Consider the following 17892-nt stretch of genomic DNA (forward strand, 5'->3'; position numbering starts at 1 on the left):
GAATGCATGAGGTGTGTTGTGTTGCCAAAAAAGCCAATCAACACTGAAGTGTGGGCATTGTACAGACCTAGTCAGAAGAGCTGAACTTTGGCATTATGCTTTGAAACAGATGCCTAGGTTCAGTTTAAAATGGAAGGTTTCTACAACTCTAGTTCAGTAAGCTAAAATGACCAATGTGATACTAGGTAGTGAAGATTCTAATATCTGACCTTATATTTTACAAATGAGATACTGTGTGTGTAGGTGTTCAGTTGTGCCCGACTCTGAAATGGGCAGCCACTTGTTCCAGGGATCAAAGTTGGCATCTCTTGGATTGGTAGGTCAATTCTTAGCGCTAGCACCATTCAGGGAGCCCTATCAGACTGGACAGATCTGTCTTACTATCAAACCATCAGTTTGGACAGCTGCCATGTTCTAAGACCTGACCAAGTTAGTTTTCTAGTCTGTCCTTTTTATAAAAGCATTTCTTTTTGCCTATTTCAGAATGTTTCATTTTGCTTTTCTTTGTTTAGTCTGCTCATTTACCGATTTATCCCTTTGTGTAAGTCTTGAGTTTTTGTATGATCCATAATGTTTTCACATTTAAGCAAGTGGGTGTCTGTGTGTGTGTGTACTTGTCAATTTCCTAGATAAGGCAGCCATCCCTACAGGCTGGCTTTACTGCCAGGGAGTTCCAGTTTCCCATATGCAGGTAGTTAACGTGGGGGGAGGCTCTGTCCTCAGACATTAAAGACTAAATGTAGTATTCTGAAAGCTGGATTATTGCAGGTGGGGTGGTGGTGCTGCATGCTAGAGTAGAGCCTGGTCTATTTCATGTCATGTTCTATGTTAGTTTGGGAGGCTAATATTGTCAGTTCAGCATACTGACTTCAGTTTGGCTACAGTCTGATCAATTTGTAATTTAATACTTATTGCTGTCCTATTTGCTGGATACTCACCTGGATTTTTGAATGTGGGTATTTTGGAGAACTATAAATTTGCTTAGAATCTATAAAAGGCAAAAGTGAGCACTTTATAAAATCAAAGTTTATTTCCACAGAAAAAGCTGTATAAGTTAAGTATTCATAAAAATTAAGCGAAAAGGCTCTTGAAAAGTCACTAAACTTCAGTGCTAACTGAAAAAGCCTTAAGGTTAAATTGTATTTTAAGTCAAAAAAACATGTTTTGAAATAACTGCATCCAGTGTTCTTTTAAAAAGACCATCTTTAAGAAATGGCTACCAAAGTCGGCTGTTTTCATGTCACATTGATGGTACATACTATTAGGACTTCATGAAGTTGTGGCTTCTGCCCCAGGTCTGATACTGATACCTCAACTTGTCCACATAAGCTTGAAAACATACTGAGTGATTCAAGTTGTAGTACTTAAAAGTTAACACGAGCTAAACTTGGAAGCAGATTTGTGATCCTTTATCAGTTTCTAACTGCTTATGTGTATTGGTGGAATCCATCTTCAATTTTTTCTCTCATGTTTTCGTTTTCCCTTTTGGTTTTCCTTTTTCTGGCCTGGGATCATTAATTCCTTGGGTACAATCAAAACACTTCCATCATGGGTGCACTGAAGAGCATACTGGTTTGGACTGATTGGTCTACCTTGATCATCTCTTAACCTACTAAAAACATCACGATAGAGGTGGTGCAGTTTCTGTTTCATTATGTTTATAGCTTTGTGACATTGGGATTGCTCTCTCTTAAGGGTTTCCTTCTTTGCTTGCAAGCTACATACATCATCTTCCAGATTCAAAATTACATCCAGTTTACGCTTTCGGCAGTTCTGAGCAGCAACTTTATTTTTCCCTCTTCGTCTAATGTCACGGATGAGCGACAGTTGTAAATCTGTTAGATAGTGCCTGCTTAACATGCTGTTGAAAGAATCTACAGGCATGCGGATAATTTCATCCACAGAAAAAGGGATATGCAAAGCTTTAGCACGTCGTTCATCACGGCTTAAGTTTCTGTCTGTGTCATTCAGGTATCTACTTATTTTCTGTGACTTCCCAGGCCATGACAAAGATTCTGAAGTGGATTCTAGTGCACTTGGCTGTAAGTGGTAAGTGTGGTTATGTGATACGTATTGAAATGCAAGGTCCCCATGAAAAGGACAATCACTCCTGTCATTCATGTGACAAAGCTTACTGGGCTCTGGACAGTATCCTCCTACAGCCCCTTCTAGGTCATGGTGGGAAAGGTCACTGCTAGAACCTGTAGCACCTTCACATATAGAGTGAGAAGAATTAGACTTGATAACAGAGGTGCTATTGTTACTTGAGTCTAAGGAAAGCCCAGAATCATAACCTGGTTCTTCAAGCAGCCAAGAAACTTCCATTGGATCAAAACCTTCTGTGGCCAAAGACATTAAGTTTATCTCATCAAATATGTTTATATCAAGGTCATACAGATGGTCTTGGCTTAGATTCCTCATCTGATTGTCAACAAACGGAAGAAATCCTGTCAAATTAGTTCCAGGAAAGGTCTGTTCAGTATTGGTAGTAGGAGAACATAACTGTAGAATTTGTTCTTGTGGCTGTGAAGTCCTTGCTACTGGATCCCTTCTAAATGTATTGTCAGAACATAGCAACATGGCCTCGTGGAGACTTACATCATGACTTACAGCTTGGCTAAAATTTACATTATAATGTGTGGGGGAATTCATGCCATCATTGATACTGCCCGGGAGAGGAGCAATATCTCCCAGTGAGACTCCCTGAAAAACGGAAGGAAAAATGCTGTAAATACATGAACTATTTCAACACCAGTTCTAATACACAAAGCAGTATTTCTAGTTCTCTCTGTTACCTCCTCTATACAAATAAGGATATGCTGTTGGCTATGAGTAACTTCCCTTAAATGCAGGCAACTGACTACACAATGTGAGCTCAAATGAGACTATGGTATAATGGAAAGATTAGGTCTTTGAATATGACAGAAAATTTTAAAATCGATTGTCAATATAAAAGCTGGTCTTATATCTGATACTATCTTCCTGTTATTTATTACTTATCCTAGCTGTTTATAAGCTAAGCTAAATCCACCCTGTGGACTGTCATGGAACTACAGTGCTACCAGAAAGACTAAGGTGTGCCTTATTTTGTCAAGTATGTACTGTCATATTGATTAACATGGGTTTTATGAATTTGATTACACCTTTGTGATTATTTGGAAGGGGGAACAATGTGTTCAGAGGAACCTGGTGAGCTACAGTCGATGGGGTTATAATGCATTAGGAACTATAAAGTACTAAAGCTGTATATCCTAGGTTAAAATGTTACATATACTCACAAAGAGGTCAGTGCAGATATTTTCCTGCAAGGATAAAAGCCAATTACCTCCAGTAGATTTTCAGGCTGTGATGAAAGCAATTGAAATAAGTCTTCCAGAGAGAAAAACGCATCTGTTCCATTTTGATATCTCTGTAGAAAAAGTCATTTAGAAGGTTAAAGTGGTTGCCTGGGACTTTTAGACTTAATCTAGAAAGGATAACCAAGTCATATCCATATCCAAGCTGAATTTTTATCTTTATTTTGGATTTTTTATTTTTTTTAGTACTCAGTATTCAACAAGAACATTTAACTCAACAACTCCATTCCTGCCCTAATCATTTTCCATCGATTTTTTTGGCTTGTATTCTTAGTTCCACATTATCTTGGCCCTCCCCAGCCAACCTTCCAGAGTGATTAGAGGATATTGGAATTTTCAAATACTTAAAAGTTACCAAAGTTTTATCAACCTCTTTATTCACTATTGCTTCATCTCCTGCCTTCCTAAATGGTTTAAGTTTCTTGTTGAAATAATTTGATAGTTTTTTAGAGTGGCTTCAAGAACTCTTCACAATTTGGAATTATTTTGCCTTCATGCTTAGGTCAGGCTTAATGTTTTCCCTCAGCACTGTCTTGTGGCATTTAGTTATAAAATGACAGGCCTATAGTAAACATAACTAACCTCCCCCCTCCCCCTTCAGTTCAGTTCAACTGTTCAATTGTGTCTGACTCCTCGCAAGCCAGTGAACTGCAGCACACCAGGCCTCCCAGTCCATTGTCAACTCCCAGAGTTTACTTAAACTCATGTCCATTGAGTCGGTGATGCCATCCAACCATCTCAGCCTCCGTCGTCCTCTTCTCCTCCCGCCTTCAGTCTTTCCCAGCATCAGGGTCTTTTCCAATGAGTCAGTTCTTCCCATCAGGTGGCCAAAGTATTGGAGTTTCAGCTTCAACATCAGTCCTTCAATGAATATTCAGGATTGATTTCCTTTAGGATGAACTGATTTGGTCTTGCAGTCCAAGGGACTCTGAAGAGTCTTCTACAACACCACAGTTCATAAGCATCAATTCTTTGGCGATCAGCTTTCCTCATAGTCCAACTCTCACATCCATACATGACTACTGGAAAAATCATAGCTTTGACTAGACAGATACCTTGTTGGCAGAGTAATGTCTCTTGCTTTTTAATATGCTGTCTAGGTTGGTCATAACTTTTTTCCAAGGAGCAGGCATCTTTTAATTTCATGGCTGCAGTCACCATCTGCAGTGATTTTTGAGCCCCCAAAAGTCTGTCACTGTTTACACTGTTTCCCTATCTGCCATGAACTGATGGGACCAGATGCCATGATCTTAGTTTTCTGAATGTTGAGGTTTAAGCCAGCTGTTTTGTTCTCTTTCTCTTTCAAGAGGCTCTTTAGTTCTTCACTTTCTGCCATAAGGGTGGTACCATCTGCATATCTGAGGTTATTGATATTTCTCCCTGCAATCTTGATTCCTGCTTGTGCTGCTTCCAGCCCAGCGTTTCTCCTGATGTACTCTGCATAGAAGTTAAATAAGCAGGGTGACAATATACAGCCTTGATGTACTCCTTTTCCTATTTGGAACCAGTTTGTTGTTCCATGTCCAGTTCTAACTTGCTTCCTGACCTGCATACAGATTTCTTAAGAGGCAGGTCAGGTGGTCTCGTATGCCCATCTCAGAATTTTCCACAGTTGTGATCCACACAGTTAAAGGCTTTGATGCAATCAATAAAGCAGAAGTAGATGTTTTTCTGGAATTCTCTTGCTTTTTTGATGATCTAACGAATATTGGCAATTTGATCTCTGGTTCCTCTGCCTTTTCTAATCCCAGCTTGAACATCTGGAAGTTCATGGTTCACATACTGTTGAAGCCTGGCTTGGAGAATTTTGAGCATTACTTTCTTAGCGTGTGAGATGAGTACAATTGTGTGGTAGTTTTCGCATTCTTCGGCATTGCCCTTTGGGGTTTGAATGAAAACTGACCTTTTTCAGTCCTGTGGCCACTGCTGAGTTTTCCAAATTTGCTGGCATACTGAGTGCAGCACTTTCACAGCATCATCATCTAGGATTTGAAATATCTCAGCTCATAATTCCATCTAGCTTTGTTCATAGTGATGCTTCCTAAGGTCTGCTTGACTTCATACTCCAGGATGTCTGGCTTTAGATGAGTGATAACACCATCGTGGTTATCTAGGTCATGATGGTCGTCTAGCTCAGACGGTCAAGTGTCTCCCTACAATGCTGGAGACTGGGGTTCGATCCCTGGGTCGGGAAGATCCCCTGGAGAAAGAAATGGCAACCCACTCCAGTATTCTTGCCTGGAAAATCCCATGGACTGAGGATCCTGGTAGGCTACAGTCCATGGGGTCGCAAAGAGTCGGACAAGACTGAGTGACCTCACTTTTTCTGTGTATTCTTGCCATCTCACCTTAATATCGTCTATTGCTGTTGGGTCCATACCATTTCTGTCCTTTATTGAGCCCATCTTTGTATGAAATGCTCCCTTGGTATCTCTGATTTTCTTGAAAAGATCTCTAGTCTTTCCCATTCTATTGTTTCCCTCTATTTCTTTGCATTGATCTCTGAGGAAGGCTTTCTTATCTCTCCTTGCTATTCTTTGGAACTCTGCATTCAAATGGGTATAATCCTTTCTTTTATCCTTTGGCTTTCGTGTCTCTTTTCTCAGCTATTTGTTAGGCCTCCTCAGACAACCTTTTTACTTTTCTTGGGGATGGTCTTGCCCACTGCCTCCTACACAATGTCATGAACCTCCATCCATAGTTCTTCAGGCACTCTTATCAGATCTAATCCCTTGAATCTATTTGTCATTTCCACTGTACAATCATAAGGGGTTTGATTTAGGTCATACCTGAATGGTCTAGTGGTTTTCCCTACTTTTTTCAATTTCAGTCTGAATTTGGCAATAAGGAGTTCATGATCTGAGCCAGTCAGCTCCCAGTCTTGTTTTTGCTGACTGTATAGAGCTTCTCCATCTTTGGCTGCAAAGAATATAATCAGTCTGATTTCAGTGTTGACCATCTGGTGATGTCCATGTGTAGAGTCTTCTTGTGTTGGAAGAGGGTGTTTGCCATGACCAGTGCGTTCTCTTGGCAGAACTCTATTAGCCTTTGCTCTGCTTCATTCTGTACTCCATGGCCAAATTTGCCTGTTACTCTAGGTATTTCTTGACTTCCTACTTTTGAATTCCTGTCCCCTATAATGAAAAGGACATCTTTTTTTGGGAGGGAGGGGGGTTAGTTCTAGAAGGTCTTGCAGGTCTTTATAGAACCGTTCAGCTGCTTTACATTACTGGTTGGAGCATAGACTTGGATCACTGTGATATTGAGTGGTTTGCCTTGGAAATGAACAGAGATCATTCTGTTATTTTTGAGATTGCATCCATGTACTACATTTCAGACTCTTGTTGACTATGATGGCTACTCCATTTCTTCTAAGGGATTCTTGCCCACAGTAGTAGATATAATGGTCAATTGAGTTAAATTCACCCATTTCCCCCCTTGGGTAGTTTTATTTTCTTAGTTTTTGTTGCCCTGTCATTTCACTGTGTTAGGTCTGGAACTTAATCTTTTATTTACTCTGCTTGGGATTCTGTGTATCCCTTTAATCTTGCGCATAAGATCATTTTAATTTTGGAAATATTTTGACATAAACTTTGAATACTGCTTCTTCATACTTCCCAGTCTCTCCTAGGACTCCTATTAGAAGTAATTTAGATTTTCTTATTCTATCATTGTCTCTTTTTAATGCAAAAGCTCATCTTTGAGAGCTGTTTTCTATAGGAATGCCACACACCAAGTGTTTACCAACTCAGTTTTATATTTTTCTCTTCAAGGACCAGTTTTTTATCATTTTCTACACCTTTTCTTGACTCAGGAGTCCTGACAGTGATGGTAGTCTGAATCCACACCACTTGGTGTTCTGATTTCTAAAAGTTGGATCAACAGCTTCCTTTCTCTGTCTCCTAGCTCATGGCTAGAAGTGTCCTAGCTGTCATTTCCTAAACTAGAAGAGCCTTTAAACATTGAGCTTTAAAATAGGGAACTCAGGTACCCACAGGCATGGACTGGAGATCTACTCAACCCCAGCCTCTGTCATGGCATCTGGATATCTTCAGCTTTTGTGCCTCATCCAGGATTTCTATCTGGTGTGTCAAAGGGGTGTCTTTACATGTTAGTAAATTCACATTCATGACTTGTGCTGTGTGTAACTCCCATAACTTTTTACTCTAGGGTTTTCTTTTTTGAAGATTCAGATCAGCTGGACTGATTTTGTGGTGGTGGTGGTCACTCACTCGGTCATGTCTTGATTCTTTGCGACCCCATGGACTGCAGCACGCCAGGCCTCCCGGCCCATTGCCAACTCCCAGAGTTTACTCGAACTCATGTCCATTGAATCAATGATGTCATCCAACCAATTCATCCTCTCTTGTCTCCTTCTCCTCCTGCCTTCACTCTTTCCCAGCATCAGGGTCTTTCCCAATGAGTCAGTTCTTTGCATCAGGTGGCCAAAGTGTTGGAGCTTCAGCATCAGTCCTTCCAATGAATATTCAGGACTGATCTCCTTTAGGATGGACTGGTTGGATCTCCTTGCAGTCCACGGGACTCGCAAGAGTCTTCTCCAACACTACAGTTCAAAAGCATAAATTTTTTGGTACTCAGCCGCATTCATGATCCAACTCTCACATCCATACATGACTACTGGAAAAACCATAGTTTTGACTAGACAGCCCTTTGCTGGCAAAGTAATGTCTCTACTTTTTAATACGTGGTCTAGGTTTGCCATAGCTTTTCTTCCAAGGAGCAAGCGTCTTTTGATTTTGTGTATGTGGTACAAATACTTGGGGTTTGCCATGTTTTCAAGGCTTTCTGTGTCTATTTCTTTGGATGTTAGAAGACATTTACGATAAGCTGGTGGATAGTATTTCTTGTTCTTTAACTGGAAATTATGCATCCTTAGTGGGTAGTAAACTTCACCAGTTGGTGAAGATTTTAAATGATATTCTAAATGATACCAAGAAAGATACTAAGACGTTTCAGAAACTTGATTCATTCGTCCTGGCCAACCATTGACCAGAATTTGCCTGATGGTCACAAGTGTGTGAGAATGGGTAACAGCACAAATCTATATTCATTCCTGCAAAAACAGCCCTTAATTATGGGTAAATAACACTTTGCAGAAAAGAAAGCCTTAACATTTAAAACATGGAAATACGGGTATGAAGATCATTCTCTTTAAAATGAATTATGGACTGATCCTTCAGGCCTTTCAAAGATATGTCTCATTAGATCTTTTTTACCTGTTTCTTCCTCTTCAGTGCCCCTGTCGATGGAGGCTGAGGAGCTAACTGCTTACAACCAGCATTCTGGTTGACTCCGCAAGAGATGGGGAGATGGAAGGAAGAAGTGACAGGGTCCCTTAGACACCTGTTACCTCACTCTTATTACCACATTACCACCTCTTCTCTTATGTCCACTCTGACTGAGCTGTGTTTTTCCCCAGGCTCCTTTATGCTCTGAGGGTGGTTTTGGGTTCAGGTAGTTGCTTGTCTACGGGGTCTCCCTATTTCTTGGTATTGCCCTTAAGCCTGCCCTTATTTCCATTACAAAGAAAATCCCATCAGTTCTCTTCAGAATCCCATCGGCTTGTACCTTTTACTTGAGGGCCTAAACTCTGGACTACATGACTGTAGTCCTAAATCTTCACATAAAAGTCCTCCTTCCTAATCAGTTCCGTTTTTGGCCAAGAATTCACTGCATTTTGAACAGAGATCGCTAGGAATGTTAAAAAAAAAAAAAAAAGACACATTTTCTACCTTTAAAAACATGCAACGATACATAAATTCAACTTGTCTTTAGTGAGAAGAATGTATTTTCAAACTAGTTAACCTGTATATATTTGTGTATTTAGTTTTTATTAATAGCAGTCTAGGCTTGCAGTGCAGCTAGAAGGAAGTCACTGTTAATGAGTAAATTATGTTGGTCATCCTAAATATTCTCAAATGCCAGTGATTCACTGTGGTCACAGATAACTCCTTTCTGCTTTATCATTAGAAGCTCCTACAAGAAGTGTAATTTATTTATTTTTTTAAGAAGTGTAATTTAAACACTGGCGCAAAACAGAAACATGGACCTACAAAAAAGGAGCTGAGTCTGATAATTAAGAACCAAGGCACAAATGCCACACTCTTAAGTGATTGTGTTTCTAGACAGTTTTGTCCAAACTGATGTCTGTCTGCAGTGAAATATTTTAAATTCTCCAAGGAAGCTCCCTAATTCATCTATCACTTCAATGAGTGCCTGTTACCTAGCAGTGAGTGAGTTACTATAGGCAGTTCAAAAAAAGTAGGAAATAAGGTCCTACTTTTCTGGGAAGCTTTGTGAAGGGGTATAATTGCAAAGACATACCCAGGAAAAAAATGAATCAACAGCATAAATTTATACACAATGAAGTGGCAGTAAGACTGGTTTAAGAACATTTTTTTGCCTCAAAAAAGATGGTTTGTGAGGCATACAGTGAAGTGACCTGAAATGTCTCCTTCAAAACAGACATGGTTATTTCAGCACTCACTGGCACTTATGTGACAATTCTCTGGCATTTGTGTGTGTGTGTGTGTGCATAAGGAGGTGGTAAAGCCATAGCAAGGTACATGAATTACAAAGGAACACAAGGCCTGGGGAGAATACCAGTGGGTAAAAGCGGAGGCAGCTGGGCATACATCTGCATGTCACAGTGAAATGCCAGGCTGCAGTGGGATCTCATTTAACTGTAGCTCGTAAAAGGGTTGAATAGCCTGAGGTAAAGTGAAAATGGGAAGGGGTTCCTTGGGGTGAACTCCACATCTTCTAAAGACTAGTAAAAAAGGACTCAAAGAGACCTCTTAGAAACATGGTTCGTTTAGGGGACACAACAGATGAGCATCCAGAGCTTGCCTGAAAAATAAGGGCAAGAGGTCAAGCATGGGCTGCAGCTAGAGAAATGATTGACAAAGGAGGTGAGGTGCAGGTTTCCAGGACCAGCAGGTGCTTGAGAGGCCACTTGGAGGTGGAGGTGCACGTGTCCTTGAGAAAGACAGTGAGAGACTCCTGGCTGTAGGGGACTCAGTAGGGGTCTCCAAAGAACCTGCCTAACCAACAGAGCAGTGGTTTGAAATACATTCTGCGGTCCAGGGAAACCAGTTTCAGACTAGCAACAGTCAAGAACACCTTTTCTGAGCTCTTACCACCCATCACACCCTCAGCTTCAGAGAAGATGGCTGAACAAACAAGGGAAGAAGAACTGGAGAAACCCAAGAAGCTGGCCACACACACCCCTTTCCACCCCGCCAGGCTTTGAGGCTGCAGCAGGGATAGGAATGGAGAAACTACAGATTGAGAATTTACACTGGTTCGTTCTACCAGCTGCTGCACTGGGATGAGCAGAGGTTTTTGGTCTGATTATCTAGCATAGGGCCTGTCCTAGATTTCACCCAGCATGCAGGGAAGAACTAGTTCCCCAAAACAGGTTAGAACAGGCTGGAGGGGCGGGGGAGTGATGAGTGGGCAGAGGGAGCAGAACTGTTTTCAGACTTAATTCTGTCAATCATGTTATGTTCAGGGTGATGTTAGAAAGTCAAGGTTACAGTGATGATGGGCTGCCTGAGAAGGGCCAAGGCATAGTACTCTCTACCCTCCATGGGTGTTCAAGGCACAGCCCCAAATTCCACCTGGGGCAATGCAGGGCTGGGAGCCCCTTCAGGGCAAGACCTGCAAGGGTGCCACCTTCTAGGGGAAGTACCAAGTGATTAAAGGCCTGTGGAATTACAGACCTGTCTGGACCACTGCTGAGTAGAACCCAGATTAGGCCCCATGTTAAAGAAGGAAGGAGTTCAGCCTGGCTCCTGGAGTTCACCTTTCTCCAACTCTCTCCACTACTCACGAGTGTGGTTATTAGTTGCAAGGAGTCAATGAGGCTATCCGACTCCACCTAGGCCAAAGATGCAAAATGGGCTCATGGATGCCCATTGAGCATGGTGCACCAGGAGACTGAGCGAGAATGTGAGCCCAAGTTCCAACCGGATTGAGGGTGATGTCCCTGTAGGGTCCTCTCCTCACTTTCCCAGAACTAGCCAACCTGTCTACTACTTCTGAAAGTGGCTGGTTTTGATTGAGGATTCCTGGGTTCAGGATGCCAGCCATCTCTACATCCCTTGCAAACAGGACGGGTGTGTGCGAGTTTAACCAGATACAATGGTTTATGGCTGATTCCTTTGTAAACCAAATAACCACATCCACAATTTTAAAAAATAGGTATTTTCATATATCACATTTACTTCTAGTAAGGCACACATATATAAAATCCATTCTCAACACAAATTGTCAAGTCATAAAATCTACCTTAAAGCCAAAATAGTACGGTTGGAATATTCCGACATACTTACCTCACTTCTAGATTCAGTGGTTTTTTCTGCCTCCCAGGCAGGCTTATCTGCTACTTTACTTTCATCTTCATTCTTCTGCTGTAGTGATTTTTCCTTTTGGGTTGATGATCTTTGCTCATTTTCTTCATGCTGGGGACTGTGACTCACACCTTTTAATACCTCATTCTCCTATAAAAAGGACCGACCCCAAAATGTGCTAAGTACAATCCACATTTCATTAAATAAGTAAAATCTTTAAAACTGTTTTCTACTTACTGCTCAGTGATCAGGAAAACCCAAGTCGAAAGCTAAGACTGACATTTCATTATTTTGGTTATCAAAGAAACATTTTAATTCTGAAACAAAGGTCAGTTTTGTGTCCTGTCCTTTTCAAAAACTCAGTGAGACAGGCTGTTCTGATCTGGATAATGTAAATTATTTGCATTTATAAACCCCCTGACTTCAGGGAGGTTAAAGAGAGTTGATTTCATTTTATACAGTTCTATACTGTTTGAATGTTTTACCACAAACATGTATTTCTTTTACAATGAGGAAAAAGGTAAATAAATATTTATTTTGGAAAAAAGTTAATGATAAAGTTTAAACTAACATCTCCATTGATATTTTCAACTATGTTTATTTATACAGATGAGTCCTTCACCTTTATCTTAGGAGACAGATAATTAAAAGGCTTGAGAATTCTTCTGAACATTCAGACAGTTGCCATTTAGCATATAATATATATTCTGATACTTCCAATTATATTAAAACTTCTCTGTATACTGTTTCCCCACTAACATAACATCAAGGCCTCTTAAATTATTCCCAAGGATCTGTTTTTAATTTCGCTCTTCCAGCAACAAAACACACTGGAATAACTCAAGGACAGCATTACTGCCCCCTACTCTAAATCATAGGAATGTTAATCTTTAAAAAGAAAAGTCAAAGAAATGTAAATACATAGATGCTAAAACAAGGAGAGAAATCAAAGCAAGAGCAGAAGAAAAAGGAGGCTAAGGTGCTGATGGCCCGCTTGGTTTTACTTGCTTCTCTGTTCACTGTACCAAATTCTTGACACTGTGGATGTTGGTCTTCCTACCTCAACGATCTCTTATTCACGTCCTCCATCACAAGCAGCTCATGTGCTTGAAAACACTGCTTCTGCTACCCTATCCTCTCTTCTGCGTCAACAATACTTCCTTGTCTATTGGATAATTCCCACCAGCCTTCCAACACACAGTATCTAACACCTACATCTGCTGGATCATCGAAAAAGCAAGAGAGTTTCAGAAAAACATCTGCTTTATTGACTGTGCCAAAGCCTTTGACTGTGGGGATCACAACAAACTCTGGAAAATTCTGAAAGAGATGGGAATACCAGACCACTTGACCTGCCTCTTGAGAAATCTGTATGCAGGTCAGGAAGCAATAGTTAGAACGGGACATGGAACAGCAGACTGGTTCCAAAAAGAGAAAGGAGTACATCAAGGCTATATATTGTCACCCTGCTTATTTAACTTATATGCAGAGTACATCATGAGAAATGCCAGGCTGGATGAAACACAAGCTGGAATCAAGACTGTCGGGAGAAATATCAATAACCTCAGATACACAGATGACACCAACCACCCTTATGGCAGAAAGTGAAGAAGAACTAAAGAGCCTCTTGATGAAAGTGAAAGAGGAGGGTGAAAAAGTTGGCTTAAAGCTCAACATAGAAAACTAAGATAATGGCATCCGGTCCCATCACTTCATGGCAAATAGATGGAGAAACAGTGGAAACAGTGACAGACTTCATTTTCTTGGGCTCCAAAATCACTGCAGATGGTGACAGCAGCCATGAAATTAAAAGACGCTTGCTCCTTGGATGGAAAGTTATGACCAACCTAGACAGCGTATTAAAAAGCAGACACATTACTTTGCCAACAAAGGTCCATCTAGTTAAAGCTATTGGTTTTTCCAGTAGTTATGTATGGATGTGAGAGTTGGACTGTAAAGAAAGTTGAACATCGAAGAATTGATACTTTTGAACTGTGGTGTTGGAGAAGACTCTTGAGAGTCCCTTGGACTGCAAGGAGATCCAACCAGTTCATCCTAAAGGAAATCAGTCCTGAATATTCATTGGAGGGACTGATGCTGAAACTGAAACTCCAATACTTTGGCCACCTGATGCTAAGTACTGACTCATTTGAAAAGACCCTGGTGCTGGGAAGACTGAAGGCGGAAGGAGAAGGGGATGACAGAGGATGAGAAGGTTGGATGGCATCACTGACTCAATGGACATGAGTCTGAGTAAACTCTGGGAGTTGGCAATGGGCTGGGAGGCCTGGCGTGCTGCAGTCCATGGGCTTGTAAAGAGTTGGACACGACTAAGCGACTGAATTGAAGATGTTATTGTATTTATTTGTTGTCTAATCTGTCCCACTAGAATGCAAGTTTCCTGAGGGCAGGGACTCTGCTCGATTCCTGCTGTATGCCCTCTGCCTACACCACAGCCTGGCACACAGCAGACCCTTAATAATAGTTGCTGAACAGATGAACTCCTAGATACAACATCCTAAGAGTTTGTATGTGATTTCTGATGAGATTCCATAGTCTTGCTCTTTTCGGCAACTGAAACACTGATTCCCATCTAAATTCAGGGAAGAAGGGAAAAGATAAGACTGGTCAGTACTCTTTTAACCTCAATCTTTTGCCAAGAGAAGGTTTCTTTTGTTAAGCATTAAGAGAATCTAATTCAAAATTCTAGATTCCTGAGGCAATTAACTTTGTTTACAAATAAATTTGCTGCTGGTGGGCATAGGAGCTTCTAACCTCTAAATCACAAGATCTATTTTAGAACTATGAAGCAAGGTCCCCTTAGTCTGTAATATCAGAATAAATACAACACATGTAGAGAGACACATAAACTTGCAAACATGAGAATGTTATCTATAACAATACATAAATAATCTGTGGGAGAAGGTGAGGGTGGGATGTTTCAAAAGAACAGCATGTATATTATCTATGGTGAAACAGATCACCAGCCCAGGTGGGATGCATGAGTCAAGTGCTCGGGCCTGGTGCACTGGGAAGACCCAGAGGAATCGGGTGGAGAGGGAGGTGGGAGGGGGGATCGGGATGGGGAATACGTGTAACTATATGGCTGATTCATATCATTGTATGACAAAACCCACTGAAAAAAATAAAAAATTAAAAAAAAATAAAAAGCAGAGACATTACTTTGCCAACAAAGATCCATCTAGCCAAAGCTATGGTTTTTCCAGTAGTCATGTATGAATATGAGAGTTGGACTAATGATAACCCTATATGCAAAACAAAAAGAGACACAGATGTACAGAACAGAATTTTGGACTCTGTGGGAGAAAGCAAGGGTGGGATGTTTTGAGAGAACAGCATTGAAACATGTATATTACCTAGGGTGAAACAGATCACCAGCCCAGGTGGGATGCATGAGACAAGTGCTCGGGCCTGGTGCACTGGGAAGACCCAGAGGAATTGGGTGGAGAGGGAGGTGGGAGGGGGGATTGGGATGGGGAATACATGTAAATCCATGGCTGATTCATGTCAATGTATGACAAAAACCACTACAATATTGTAAAGTAATTAGCCTCCAACTAATAAAAATAAATGGGGGAAAAAAAAAAGGAAAGCTGAAAAAAAAAAAAAAAAACAATACATAAATAAACAATAAGAGGAAACTAGTGGCTAATACCTAACTAGATCAAGCCCATAAGGAAATTTCCAGAGTGTATGAGTTTGGTAACAAAAGTCTGTAAGATGGCCTGCCTTAAAACTTGGGAGAAGAATGGAAGATAAGAGAAATTCTGTATGACCACAAATCACATGACAAGAAAATAGGTTAAAAATCCTATTATATCATATAGCAATGGATCATAACTCAATAAATGTGTTAAAGGACCAACGAGTTCATTTCAGTATAAACAAGTAAATGAGGAGAAAGGGAAATATCTCCCTTACAGTAGAATGCAACTAATAAATATAGAAGGAGAATGATGGAGTTAGAAAATCATGAATGAATGCTGAAACTAGGGAAAAAAACTTGATGAAAAATAAAAATACTTAAGTAGCCTCAAAGTATCACCCCAGATTACTTTCTAATTACAAAGAGAAAAATAATAACCCTTCAGGAGAAACCTGGCAAAGACCATCTAAACCAAGTGGTCAAATGTTATGCAGCAGCCTGGATGGGGGCACGGGGCGTTTGGGGGAAGAATTTATGTGTATGGCTGAGTCCCTGTGCTGTTTATCTGAAACTATCACAACATTGTTAATTGGCTGCACCCCAACACAAAATAAGTTCAAAAGAAAAATAAATAAACCAGTGGTCAAATCTATCATCACCATATGGCAATAAACCAAGATGCCTCCTGACACAATATGAAGGATAATACAATACCATTTCTGTGGTGTTCATAATCTCAATGTAATGAGAAAACATCAGACAAATCAAAATTGGGAGCCACTTTACAAAATAACTGGTTGATATTCTTCCAAGATCTAAAGGTCAAGAACTGAAAGAACTCTTCCATATTAAAGGTGATTTAAGAGATTTGACAAGTAAATGCAATGTGTGCTCCTGGGTTAGACACAGACCCAGGAGAAAAAGTAGTTACATAGGATATTACTGGGGCAATAGACAAAATTTGAGTATGGATAATAGTCTTAGATTCATGCTAAATTTTCCTGATTCTGGTTAACTGGTTATAGATCATACTAGGAAGTACTATACATAATGGCTGCAATTCATTCTTAGATGTTTCAAAATGAAAGAACTGTATGTGTATATAGATGTAATTATAAACAGGTAACTCAAATGGGACCAAATGTAAACAACAGGCAAATCTGAGTAAAGGATACATACTACTCTCACAACTTTTTTTAAAGTTTGAAATTATATCTAACTAAAGTTATCCCCTAAAATTCCTATATGGCAAAATCACTTTGTCCAAGGCAACCACAGAAGGTAGTCTCAGAAAAACTATTCTTCCATTATAATTCCTGTTAATCTGTATTTTTGCCCCCAAAGTATATACAGTCATGTCAATTGCTTTACTAATTCTTTTTCACCTCTTCCTTCTCATGATTTAAATTTACTTCATTTTCCTGTCTAACTGCTTTGCTCATGCTTTGAGAATACTGCTCAATAATGATGATGGTATCTGATGGAAAGGAAAGCAGTGTCGTCCCTCCACTCTCAATGGTCTGCTACGTCACTTCTGGCACCAGACGTGTGGGCTTTCCACACACCTGGTAGTCCTGTGACACCACCTGCGTGCTCTATAACTTAGTTCAGTTCTGACACTATCTACCTAGAGGTAGCATCAGATCCCGCAGGTCAAAGGCTCAGTCTCAAAGCTGCTACGTCTTCCTCCAGAGGTCAGGTCCAAGTCCAGGTGTCACCTGTGCCTCCCACCAAGTGCCTATAAATTAAAGGTCCCCATGGCCCTCCTCCTCCTCTGGTGTGATTAGTTTGCTAGAGTGGCTCACAGATCTCAGGAAAACATTTAACTCACTAGATTACCATTTTATTACAAAAGGACACAACTCAGAAAGAAACATGCCTAAAGGCAAGGACTGTGGCGAGGTCACAAGCTGGCACACCTGCGCCACTCTCCCAGCACCTCCATGGGGGTCACCACACTGGAAGATCTCCAACGCCCTCCTTCTGGCTTTTTATGGAGGCATCCCTACACAAGCATGGTTGATCGATCACTGGCTGTTAGTGACTAAATGCAATCTACAGCTGCTCTCCCTTCCCCAGAGGACTGGTGGGGGGAGGGGGGCGTTAAAGTCTAATCCTCTCATCATGTGGTTGGTTCCCCTGGCAACCAACACCCATCTTTAGGGGGCTCTCCCAAAGCTACCTCATCAACAGAGTGAAGAGACTTCCCTGGTGGTCCAGTGGCTAACACTCCACAATCCCAATGCAAGGGGCTCAGGTTCAATCTATGGTCAGGGAACTAGATCCCATATGCTGCAATTAAGACTGGCACAGTGCTCGCTTCAGCAGCACATATACTAAAGAAAAAGACCTGGCATAGCCAAATAAATAAATATTAAAAAAACAAAAAAACAACCACATAAGTCAAGTGTGGTTAGAAGGGGCATGTTATAAATAGGAAAAGCTTCCTTTCACCTTCAGGGCTTGAGAACTATTTCAGGAACTGAGGACTGAG

The 17892-nt window shown here is 40.7% G+C and overlaps 1 protein-coding gene across 1 annotated transcript in view; it reads right to left on the reverse strand.

Moving 5' to 3' along the window:
* Positions 1-1022: 1022 nt before the first annotated feature.
* The window catches only part of NFE2L3 (NFE2 like bZIP transcription factor 3), a 35554-nt gene continuing 18684 nt past the window's right edge, over positions 1023-17892 (reverse strand). Inside the window, exons 3-5 of the mRNA XM_065939543.1 lie at positions 11714-11881; positions 3326-3409; positions 1023-2703 (exon numbers count right to left, since the gene is read on the reverse strand). Of these exons, the coding sequence (XP_065795615.1) occupies positions 1453-2703; positions 3326-3409; positions 11714-11881 (1503 nt within the window). The 3' untranslated portion in view covers positions 1023-1452. The remainder of the gene's footprint in view (positions 2704-3325; positions 3410-11713; positions 11882-17892) is intronic.

Source organism: Muntiacus reevesi, chromosome 6, assembly GCF_963930625.1.
Source record: "Muntiacus reevesi chromosome 6, mMunRee1.1, whole genome shotgun sequence".
Taxonomy (NCBI): Eukaryota; Metazoa; Chordata; class Mammalia; order Artiodactyla; family Cervidae; genus Muntiacus; species Muntiacus reevesi.